The 12786-nt window shown below is 45.4% G+C and overlaps 1 protein-coding gene across 1 annotated transcript in view; it reads left to right on the top strand.

Moving 5' to 3' along the window:
• GALNT12 (polypeptide N-acetylgalactosaminyltransferase 12) overlaps nucleotides 1–12786 on the top strand; it is an 80534-nt gene that overhangs the window by 37847 nt on the left and 29901 nt on the right. The window contains exons 4-5 of the mRNA XM_063451897.1: nucleotides 8296–8481; nucleotides 12651–12768. Of these exons, the coding sequence (XP_063307967.1) occupies nucleotides 8296–8481; nucleotides 12651–12768 (304 nt within the window). The remainder of the gene's footprint in view (nucleotides 1–8295; nucleotides 8482–12650; nucleotides 12769–12786) is intronic.

Genomic DNA, 12786 nt, shown 5'->3' with positions numbered 1-12786 from the left:
ATGTGTGTATTTCTATGCCTGTATCTGTGTGTGTGTCATTGTTGCGATCTGCGTGTCTGCAGTGCTTTATTTCTGCATGGGCACTTGTCCAAGGGCCCCACACACAAGCATAGGGACCCCAGAGCGTTGCCCATGTGCAAGGTGCCGGCCCATGGACAGTTGACCCTGCTCACTTGCCCAAAGGTCCTTTGCTAGTGGGAGGTTGGACCTGGGAGGCATTTCGGTCTTTCTGCCAGCATGCTGGTCAGAGGGTTGCAGCACATTGCCATGGCAATGCTCCGACACAGCATTCTGCTCATGGGATGAGTGAAGACCGCTTGCAGCCAGAGGAGCTGCAGGCTGTAGATCTACTATACTACTCACTACCGGACAACCAGGGCTGGCATTGTCCTGTCCCCCCCCCCCCCCTCCTCCTCCACCATCAAAGGTAAGAAGAAGGGTGAGGGGGACATAAAATAAAACAAATATCCCTTATCCCTTATGCTCCACACACATTGCACCCATCACACACAGCACAAACATACACAGCACCCCTCAAATACACACAGCACCCCTCAAATACACACAGCACCCCTCAAATACACACCGCACCCCTCAAATACACACAGCACCCCTCATATACACACAGCACCCCTCATATACACTCAGAGTATCCCTCACACACACACACAACAACACTCACACACAGAACACCTCACACACACAGCTTTGTGTGTATCTGTATATATTTCAGTGTGTCTGTGCAAATGTACGTGTAAGGGTGGTTTTGGTGAAGGGGGGCAGCATTTTATCCTTGGACACCGGTAGCACAATGTCTTGGTCCGGTTTTTAGATATTTAGTAGACCTACACCCTCGCATTTATCCTAGCATCTAATAAAGGAATTTCCCTATAATTGTGGCACTGGTTATGCGAAGGTATTTGTCTATTGAGGTCTTTTGAGAGTTATTGCTATCTTTTTTTTTTTTTTTTAAATTCTTTATTTTGGCAGTCAACATGGTATAGACAAAATACATTCGATAAGGCAGATGATTACAGTTAACAATTCGCTAGCATTTGGCAAGTGATCGATGTTGACTGCAATTTTTTATTATTTAAAGTGGTGTGGCTTGCTACCGCCATAATCCTGCCTCGGGTGGTGGTTGTAGTAGGTGTGAGTGTTAAGGTCAGGTATGGCTGTGTGTCGTCAGAGGATGAGACGTGTTGTGGTGTATGTCAAGAGCGGACTGGATGCTGTGAAATTTCAGCTCCCCATATTGGAGTGGGTGTATGTGGTTACTCGCATGGAGCTGGGGGGGGGGGTAGGTGGTCCTTAATGAGCAAGTGTTCCCGGTCTTGGCCCATAGAGGCCTGGGAGGTGGTGTCGATGCGCATGTTTTTTCATTGTCGGTGTCCTGCGTGGTATATAGTATGTTGTCTACATGGTGTGTGAAACATAAACATACGAGTGGTACACTAGAACAGTCTATTTGATTCTGCAGCTCCTGGATGTGGGCTGCATGTGTTGTAGTGGTCTGTTCTATTGTGCTTAGGCGCCCATTGAACCCCTTGAGGTCTTCTCTCACCTGTGAGATTTCGGAGGACAGGCTTTGACGGAGGTCCGCCAGGAGGCTGGTAAGTATGCCTGTGGTGAGTGGTTCTGACCCTGTGGCTGCTGACTGGGCAGGCTGGGCTGACTGGGCAGGTTTCCTGCTTGGCCCCTCTGCAGTGAGGAGGGAGTAGTCCTCTGAGTCGTCAGAGAAATCTTCCAGGTCCGCCGCCATTTCTGTTCTCCCCATGCCTTGCGGCCCTCTCAGGAGTTCGCCGATATCGGCACAGAACCGGGGTCGGTCCGGACGGGGCTTCTTGTTTTTTCTCCCCATCATTTGCACGGCTGTCTGCTGCTTATTGGGGGGTGACCACTCCGTTTTTTCCGCCGTTTTCAGGCTTTTTTCGCTCCCGTTTGTCGGAGCTCAGAAACTGTGCGTCCGAAGCCGTTGGGTGCTAGCTCCGCCCCCCCGAGTTATTGCTATCTTGATTAATTACCCTATATATGCTCTATATCTATAAGGGTATTCCAACACCTTTTAGGTTCCCTTGGGGAGCTTTTCTTTGACTGAATTGAATACATTCCTAAGAATTGAACATTACAAACCAATACATTCCGAGTTGAATATGGGTTTGAGGTACATTTTGTTGCATTTTAGGAGCTGGCATATTTAAGTTACTTGACAAATACGTACTATTTGCAAATGTGGCATTATTATTTTTAAATTCTTAGATGCACATTGTATTTTTGCTGCATATTTTTTAACTCTCATATGTACCACTGTAATAAAATTATTTTAACTGTACTCAGCAATATCCCTGGAGTACAGCAATAACACATATATCCTTTGCAAAGTACCAATCTTAATCCTATCCCTAATCCTAAATCTAACTCTAAACTTAACCTTAACCCAAGGAGTAGTGATATCAGCAAAATAATTCTGTTGCAGTTCCTAATCCTAATCTGAATCCTAATCTGTACTCTAATGCAAACTTTAATCCTAAACCTATTACTAAACCTAATCCAAAATCATTATCTTTAAAGGAACACTATAGGGTCAGGAACACAAACCTGAATTCCTGACCGTATAGTGTTAAATCTACCCTTACGCCCCTAAATATAGTAAAATCTTATCTTTATTCTAGTCTGCTGGTGCGGCTCTGCCTCTGATCTGCCTCCTTGGCTGACATAACAAGTGATGATCTCAGCCAATCACCATGCTTTCCCATAGGATAACATTGTATTGGTGGAGATTAAGGAGGTGGACCACGGGGCTGAGCCAAACACAACCCTGGCCAATTAGACATAGAATCAATGCATCTCTATGAGGTAGGTTTCCATGCAGAGGGTGGAGACACTGAATGTCAGTGCTGCACACCGTGCAGAACTGTCCCAGGAAGCCCTGGTCACTAATGACAAGCACGCCCCCCTCTCAAAGTGAGCATGTTAGTTCAATGCGCAGAGCCCAGCTGAAGAGCTCTGGCATTAGAAAAAGGCCCTGCATTTGTTCTGCGCAGCGCAAGCAAATTTATTAACATGCTTGCGCTGTGTTTGCTTTTAAATTGTCTGTGGTGTCTCCACAAGTGGGATACCAGAGGACAAAAGGGCCAGGACAGTGTATGGTGCATATGTTTGGAGCCTGCTTGTGGGATTGCGTGTGTGTAGAGTGTGGTGTGGTATTGTGTAAATAGGTCAATTTCATTTGTGTTTGTGGTGTAATATGTGTGGCTAGGGGCTGTAGAGAGTGTGTGTATAGGGGGCATAGTGTTATAGGGGATGTAGTGAGTGTGTGCATACGGGCTATAGTGTGTGTGTGTGTGTATAGGTGACGTAGTGTGTGTAGAGGTTGTAGAGAGGGTGTGTTTAGAGAATCTTGTATGTGTTTGCTGACAAGGAATGTAGTGTGTGTGTAGGTGGTGCAGTGTGTGTGTGTAGGAGATCTACTGTGTAAAGGACCCAGAGTGTGTATAGGAGATTGTGTGTGTGTGTGTGTGTGTGTGTGTGTAGAGGATTAAGAGTGCATATAGGCAGAGGTGTATCCTGGTTTTGTGCTGCCCTAGGCAGGACAAAACTCAGGCGCCCGCCCTCCCCCCCGCGCCACCCCCACCCAACCATTCTGAGGGTGCTGTGTGTGAGTGAGGGTGCTGTGTGTGTTTGGGTGCTGCGCTGTGTGTGTTTGGGTGCTGCGCTGTGTGTGTTTGGGTGCTGCGCTGTGTGTGTTTGGGTGCGCTGTGTGTGTGTCTGGGGGTGCTGTGTGTGTCTGAGGGTGCTGTGTGTGTGTCTGAGGGTGCTGTGTGTGTGTCTGAGGGTGCTGTGTGTGTGTCTGAGGGTGCTGTGTGTGTGTCTGAGGGTGCTGTGTGTGTGTCTGAGGGTGCTGTGTGTGTCGGAGGGTGCTGTGTGTGTCGGAGGGTGCTGTGTGTGTCGGAGGGTGCTGTGTGTGTCGGGGGGTGCTGTGTGTGTCGGGGGGTGCTGTGTGTGTCGGGGGGTGCTGTGTGTGTGTCTGGGGTGCTGTGTGTGTCTGAGGGTGCTGTGTGTGTCTGAGGGTACGCTGTGTGTGTCTGAGGGTGCTGTGTGTATCTGGGGGTGCTGTGTGTGTCTGAGGGTGCTGTGTGTGTCTGGGGGTGCTGTGTGTGTGTCTGGGGGTGCTGTGTGTGTGTGTGTCTGGGGGTGCTGAGTGTGTGTGTCTGGGGGTGCTGAGTGTGTGTGTCTGGGGGTGCTGAGTGTGTGTGTCTGGGGGGTGCTGAGTGTGTCTGGGGGTGCTGAGTGTGTCTGGGGGTGCTGAGTGTGTCTGGGGGTGCTGTGTGTGTGTGTCTGGGGGTGCTGTGTGTGTGTGTCTGGGGGTGCTGTGTGTGTGTGTCTGGGGGTGCTGTGTGTGTGTGTCTGGGGGTGCTGTGTGTGTGTGTCTGGGGGTGCTGTGTGTGTGTGTGTGTATTTTTTTTTAAATTTAAAAGTATTTTTTTATTAATAACATTTAAAAAAAACAAGTTATATGACCCCCCCCCACCTCCCTTCTTACCTTTATCCTGGTAGGGGAGGGAGGGGGGTCCGTTCTGCCATGAGGAGGGCCGTGCTGTAATGGAGGGTGCTTCCTTCCCTGGTGGTCCAGTGGTGAGAGTGAACTCTCGCGAGATCTGAGCATTGCCGCGGTAACCGCGGCAACGCTCAGACCTCGCGAGAGGACCCGGCGGAGCTGCTGGCTAGAGCTCACCGGGTCCTCTCTCCTGCCTCCCTCCCTCCCACACTCCCCAGGCGGCCGCATCTCAGTGCCTTTGGGCCGGTGAGGGAGATCTTTGATCTCCCCACCGGCCCATGGAGGCACTATGCAGGGCCGGCACTCGGGTAGCGCTGGCCCTGCAGCGGCCGGCCGGGGAGATCCTGTGATCTCCCCTGCCGGCCTCGGCCCCACGGCCATCGCGGCCCACCGGGCATTTGCCCGGTATGCCCGATGGCCAGTCCGGGCCTGGTTGTCGTTAATGGTAAATTTTCAAGCTGGACAGAGGTGGCAAGTGGTGTCCTTCAGGGGTCTGTTCTGGGACCCCTTCTATTTAACATTTTTATAAATGATCTTGAAGACAGCATTGAAAGTCATGTTTCAGTGTTTGCAGATGACACAAAACTTTGTAAAATAATACAATGTGAGCAAGATATTACTTTGCTGCAGAAGGATTTAGATAGACTGGAGGACTGGGCACTCAAATGGCAGATGAAATTTAATGTTGAAAAATGCAAAGTTATGCACTTCGGAGTAAAGAATACACAAGCAACGTATACCCTTAAAGGACCACTCTAGGCACCCAGACGACTTCAGCTTAATGAAGTGGTCTGGGTGCCAGGTACCTCTAGGATTAACCCTTTTTTTTATAAACATAGCAGTTTCAGAGAAACTGCTATGTTTATAATGAGGGTTAATCCAGCCTCCAAATCCTCTAGTGGCTGTCTCATTGACAGCCGCTAGAGGCGCTTGCGTGCTTCTCACTGTGAAAATCACAGTGAGAGCACGCAAGTGTCCATAGGAAAGCATTGTAAATGCTTTCCTATGCGACCGGCTGAATGCGAGCGCGGCTCCTGCCGCGCATGCGCATTCAGCCGATGACGTCGCGATCAAGATGGAGAGGAGGAGGAAAGCTCCCCGCCCGGCGCTGGAAAAAGAGGTAAGTTTAACCCCTTCCTCTCTCCAGAGCCCGGCGGGAGGGGGTCCCTGAGGGTGGGGGCACCCTCAGGGTACTCTAGTGCCAGGAAAACGAGTATGTTTTCCTGGCACTAGAGTGGTCCTTTAATGGAAGTGAATTAGGGATAACAACACACGAAAAGGACTTGGGAATTGTTATAGACAACAAACTATGCAACAATGTGCAATGTCAATCAGCAGTGGCCAAGGCCAGTAAGGTATTGTCATGCATGAAAAAGGGCATTCATTCTCGGGACGAGAATATCATTTTGCCTCTCTATAAATCACTGGTAAGACCACATATTGAATATGCTGTGCAATTTTGGGCACCTGTTCTAAAGAAGGATATCATGGCACTAGAAAAAGTGCAGAGGCGGGCTACAAAATTAATAAAAGGAATGGAACATATCAGCTATGAAGAAAGGTTAACAAATTTAAACCTATTTAGTTTAGAAAAACGTCGCCTGAGAGGGGATATGATAACATTATACAAATATATTCGGGGCCAATACAAACCATTGTGTGGAAATCTATTCACAAACCGGACTTTACATAGGACACGAGGCCATGCGTTTAGACTGGAAGAAAGAAGATTTCATCTAAGGCAAAGGAAAGGTTTTTTTACTGTAAGAACAATCAGGATGTGGAATTCTCTGCCTGAAGAAGTGGTTTTATCAGAGTCCATACAGATGTTCAAACAGCTACTAGATGCATACTTGCAAAGACAGAATATTCAAGGATATAATCTTTCAATGTAGGGTAATAACTGCTTGATTCAAGGATAAATCTGACTGCCATTCTGGGGTCAAGAAGGAATTTTTTGTCCTAGCTTGTTGCAAAATTGTGCTTCAAACTGGGTTTTTTTTTTTTCCTTTTGGATCAACAGCAAAAAACAGGTGTGAGGAAGGCTGAACTTGATGGACGCAAGTCTCTTTTCAGCTATCTAACTATGTAACTATGTAACTATGTATGAAACTGCTAAAACTCAGCACCCGTCAAACAGGCATGGTGGCATGCAAGGAGATCCTCTCAAGGTAAGTTCAGATCCTGGGGGTCTCCCACAGAATCACTGTAGTTAAGTGCAATCGCTCAGCCACTGTGATTTAAACTGTTTTAAAGGGCTGTATGCAGTGCTCACTTTGAGCACTACATGCAGCACAACTGTCAGCCTGGGGACCACTAAAATAGCTTAGGTCTTACAGGGATGAGCGGGGATTTAACCCTGTTAACACCAAGTTGTACTATCAGAAATATAAATCCCCATTTACAGAGCTGTGAGTAGTGCTCACTTTGAGCATGCAGGTCATCTGTCTACATGAGGGTACTAATTCTGTCGCCAGCTGACAGATAGGAGTTTCAGGTATCTCATTAAGGAATACATCCATCATGGGTCCTTAAAGGACCACTATAGCCACCCATACCACTTCAGCTTAATGAAGTGGTCTGGGTGCCTGGTCCAGCTAGGGTTAACCCTTAGCTGGACCAAAACATAGCAGTTTAACCCCTTCCTCTCCATCCAGCCCGGCAGGAGGGGGACCCTATAGTATGTTTTCCTGGCACTGTAGTGGTCCTTTAAGAGAAGAACATCCTTAACCCCTTAAAGGGACTCTCCAGGCAGCCCTTTTTACTCACCTGGTTCCAGCGCTGGGAGCCTCGTGAAGCCACGCCCCCTATTTAGTCAAAATGACGAAATAGGCGGGCGCGAGCAGGGAGCAATCAGGCGCTTCCATTTCCACAGTGCCTTCTCTCTCCTGCACACGTGACGTGTGTTTACATTAGATTTGCCTGCAGGGAGCTATAGATCTCACCTGAACAACTACATTAAGCTGTAGTTGTTTAGGTGACTATAGTGTCCCTTTAAGGACACATGACATGTGTCATGTCATGATTCCCTTTTATTCCAGAAATTTGGTCCTTAAGGGGTTAAAGGACCACTATAGGCACCCAGACCACTTCAGCTCAATGAAGTGGTCTGGGTGCCAGGTCCATCTAGGGTAAGAAACTGCTATGTTTATATTTGGGTTAATCCAACCTCTAGTGGCTTTCTCATTGACAGCTGCTAGAGGCGCTTCCGCACTTCTCACTGTGATTTTCACAGTGAGAAGACGCTGCTGTCCACAGGAAAGCATTGAGAAATGCTTTCCTATGGACTGATTGAATGCGTGCGCGTCTCTTGCCTCACATGCACATTCGGCGGATTACTTTGGAAGAGGGAGGAGAGTCCCCAGCGCCGAGGGAGCCCGGCGCTGGAGAAAGGTAAGTGTTTAACCCCTTCCTCCCCCTTCAGCCCGGCGGGAGGGGGACCCTGAGGGTGGGGGGACCTATTAACACTATAATGCCAGGAAAACAAGTTTGTTTTCCTGGCACTATAGTGATTCTTTAATGGACTTATTCCATCATGCATCATTAAGGTGTTAAGAAGTTTGTTACAAGCTTTATGTTTATATTAATGTTGCCACATTACCAGTTGGAGATTCCTTACAATGTGACAGGTTTATAATTTCCATTCATAAACCATAAACTTTTCATGAACTGATGAAGTATAAAAATTAAGATATTTTTAACATTTATTTTTATAACAAGTCTGTATTTTTATTAAGGATTCGGGAAAAGGAAACGGCTGTGGTTTGCCCAGTTATTGATGTTATTGACTGGAATACATTTGAATATTTGGGCAATGCTGGAGAACCACAGATTGGAGGTTTTGATTGGAGGTTGGTCTTCACTTGGCACACTGTCCCAGAAAGAGAACAACAGCGAAGACGGTCATCCATTGATGTCATCAGGTATATTTTTTTAATGTTTCTTGCCACATTGTGCTTTAAGTGTTTTAATATTTAGGATTATATATTTAAACACAATATTATTGTTACGAAGATCATATTTTGTTTTATTTATGGAGTATTATTGTTTTATAACTGTGTTTTAATTTAATTTCATTGATCTGCATGTAATTCTTTGAACAGGGACAGTTATTTAAAATTTAAGACATTTGTAATAATAATAATTGTAATAATAATTAACAGTAATTGTTTTCCATACAAATTGAAGAACATCTGTAAAGGCTTGGCAGGGAACTTATCTAAACAAGCAGCATCACAAGGACAAAAGAGCTATCAAAACAAATCCAGGATAGAAATGTAAACAAGAACCTTGGTTATAATTAACAAAACAAGAAACATAGACATTTGTGAGTATTCACTCACATACACACCTTACTGAAACTTCCAAATAAGCATAGAGAGAGAGTGCAAAGATATGGAAATAAAAATCTCTAGTGTGATCATTTAAAATTCTGCTTTTTTTGTGGCACAATGCTCACTACACAGATAATACGATCCAGGGTGAAACATGGTCGTGTCCCCATTGTTTCATGATGATGTTTTTAATCATCTGACTCTAGGAAAATTACGAGGATTCAAGACAAGATAAATTAACAGAATGTGAGGACAACGACCATAATTAATTCTTAGCTGTAAAATGAAATGAAGGTGTCAAGAAGGAAGCACACTGCAAACTGCCAATCTGAGGAAGGAAATAGGAATCATTATCGCATTGTTTCGGACAGAAGTGAAGTTCCTTGTAAAATACATCACAGGAACATATAGAAAATATATTGCCTGGGGCGGAGCTTGACCGCAGAACCGAGCAGACGCATGTTAGATGGGCTCAGTGGCTACACAGTTCAAACTGGTGTTTTTCTGCAACCCAGACACTGATAAAAGTGACCTAACAACCCATAACTCAGATGGGAAGAAGCAAAAGTCAGACCAACCCAAAACGGGGGTCAGCATAGGAGATTTAATCTGCAAGTCGCATACAGCCCCAAAATGGCTGCCAACCTCAAGGGCTACTCAGACTCATTGGAGGATTTTTTTTCCTGGATGAGGCCACTGGCAGCTTATCCCCTGCGAGACCTCAACAGACTGCATTGAGCCCAGGAGACACTTGACCGGTAACAGTGACACTGTTAAAAACAATGCTGGGAGACTTGCAGACCTCAAAGGCCTAGTGGGCCTCATTGACGTGGTGGAAGCAACCTCCACACAACAATCGCAAGACATCACGGAGCTCAGACAAGAAATACAGGCACTTAAACAGCAACAAGCCAAGACTGAGCAACACTTCGCTGCAATGGTGCATGCAAGGCGCCGCAATAATCTGAAGATCCGTGGAGTCACAGAAGATATCACTGCAGAGGAAATCCCACATCTCCCAAGGCGGCTCAGAAGAGTCTTACTGGCACCCAAACAAGCCAGAAACTTCAGCTTTGAGGCAGCCTTTCGGATCCCCCTGAGACCTCGCCGTAAGGTTCAAGAACTCGGTTGACAAGATGGCGGTCTTCGTGGCCCTAAAAGGGTGTGCCACCTACAGCTTCGAAAACATGGCTTTGTCCTTTTATGCAAACCTGTTGGGTGACACCCTGCAATGGCGCAGGTCCCTGCAACCTTTCACCACACTGCTTAGAAACCACCATATTAAATATCATTGGCGCTCACCGCACACACTGCAGATAACGCATGACAACCAGGTCCAGTCCAACTCGGACCTCAGAGAAGCAACCACCGTGCTGCGCCCACTCGGACTGCCACCGGAGGGGTTGCCGACCATAGCCACCTCGGAACTACCCACAGCAAATTCAAGATGGGACCCAGCGAGGATTGTTACCTTCATCCCACAAGGAGCAGAGAAAAGCACGTACACGGCTGCTACCACATGAATGTCAGACACCCGTACCGAGACTCTTTTTTTGTGGCGAAAGTGACCTCGCCACTGGTTTTTGGAGGGGCCTGTTTGCCAGCCTCTTCCCCCTCCCCCTTTTTCCTGTCCTATTGTTCTCCAGCATGATGTTGTCCCAGGGACACAGCCAGACCAGTTGAAACTGGCTGCTTTGTCCCTCCTCAATCTCCCATCAGCCCTTGCTATTTTCTGACCTCACCCTTCCTTGTACTATAGAGCACTTTAACATTGAACATACTGAGCGCTCAGATCCAAGCTATCTGGGGATATGTTGGACATATAGGTTAAGCATTGTATTATAAGAGTTATTCATTTTTTTTGTGGTTTTTGTAACAGTTTTTTACTTAGAGATATTTCCTGTTACCACAGTCACTTAAGCCAATTATCTCCAGGATAGAGGAGAAGATAGACCGGCCGCACAGCCTAAATCTGTGGAACTGTTTTGGGCATGCAAACCATGCTTGCGGTCGGTCAAATGTGACTTCCATAAAACTTTTGAACCCCTGCTCTCATCTGGGTGATTTTTGGATATGTTGTTCAGCCAGATCAGGGCTATACAGGGATGTATAACCTTGTGGGGAAAACTGTATATAAGAAATGCCTTTGTGCTCATTAAATACGTTTTACCAGTTCTACTTCACCCTCAATCTAGAGTCCTGTCTCTTATTGGGGGGAATCTGCTACAAGGGATTGCTATGCCATACTACCTTGAATAATTACTAAGCTCTTTTATGAGCTTATTCCTGCTTTGCTCTCTTGGAGGAGAGGTTCACCCACTGGAACTTGGAGCCTTGTCGTAGATCCAGGGTTGGTAGGAGACGGCGAGACCCCAACCAAACTGCGGCGGTTCGTGGGGTCTGCGGTGGTTATGATGTCTGGTGGAGTGCTTGGAGCCCTCAGGAAGCACTAGGAGCATCCGTCAACGGAGGTACCCAAGTTGGGTTTCAAGGTTACAGGTTTCAAGGTTGAATTTGATGAACTTTCAAACAAGCAACTAAATATATAAAGTGGTCTATCTCACAGTATGGAGAAACCCCACATTTGATTTCATTATAAAAAGTAACATAAAATTGTTATATATGAACGTTGGGACAAGAGAAATTTGTATATCTTTTCGTAAAATGTGTTTAAATAATATCAGGTTTGGATGAATAAACTTTCAGTTCAGTGTTAAAGTAAATTGCATTGATATTGTATTTGTTATATTTTACCTATGTGTTTCTTCATTGTTTGAAGTTCTATAAAACCCTCTAGCATTAAAAGGACGTGCAAGATTGATGCACTGCCAGTAGAGAGAAATTAGTCAATGGTAGTTAGCCCACGGCACTCTGCAATTGTGTAACGTAACTGGCTGCTCATCTAGCTGCAGCAAAACAATCTAGGGCTATAGGCAAAGTACTGAATGCAAACGAGCATTGAAGATGCCACTGATAAAACACATGATGGACAGGGCTGGACGTTACTGTTGCACTCATATACTTGCATGCACTAGAATGCAACACTAATGTCTATAGAGAATCTTTTAAAGTGGCAGGAACCTCTATAGATATTATCATGCAATGAGCAAGACAATGCCTTATTCCCACAGCTGTCTTTAGAGACGGCTGGCAAAGTGACGAAATGTGATGGTGGTAGCTCTGCCTTTTGTTAAGTTTTGTCAAGTTAGGCATTTACCATGAGTAAGTAGTCCTTACTGCATCTTATGATACCTTTTGAACATTTCATAAACATTTTATCTTTATGAAATGTTCGGAATTTTTATTTATTTTTTGGGGTGACAAAGCGGTCTTTTAAATGGGTGTTGAAATCTGCGGTCATTTTTAATTCTACTCAGGAATTGAAATGACAGGTGCAGAGCATTGGTGTCAAAGTTTGTCAACAACTCATATAATTTTTTGCTAGTCACAGGATGCAAGGTATTCATGTGTATATAATATATAATATATGTGTAATATACACAATGTTATTGACTAATCTCCAAAATGTAGCAAATGTCAAACGGATGTCAAAAATAGCCAATTATGACCATGACTGAAGAATTCTCCCAAATAAGCTTATGTAGATTGAATGTTGTCATTCACATTTTAGTTTGCTAGAATGTATAGTTTAGTGAAACACTATCCTTGGTCAGAGTAGTTTCCTAATATGGGTTAAGTTTAATAACTATTTGATATATGAAGTAACCTAAAACTAATGATTTTTTTTTTTCTTCTAGTTCACCGACCATGGCTGGTGGGCTGTTTTCTGTGAGTAAGAAGTACTTTGAATACTTAGGTTCTTATGATACTGGAATGGAAGTTTGGGGAGGTGAAAACCTTGAGTTCTCATTTAGGGTAAGTATTTTTTTAGTT

This window comes from Pelobates fuscus, chromosome 4 (genome assembly GCF_036172605.1).
Source record: "Pelobates fuscus isolate aPelFus1 chromosome 4, aPelFus1.pri, whole genome shotgun sequence".
Classification (NCBI taxonomy): domain Eukaryota; kingdom Metazoa; phylum Chordata; class Amphibia; order Anura; family Pelobatidae; genus Pelobates; species Pelobates fuscus.
The sequence above is the reverse complement of the archived record's forward strand: the minus strand, read 5'-3'. Positions and strand labels throughout refer to the sequence as shown.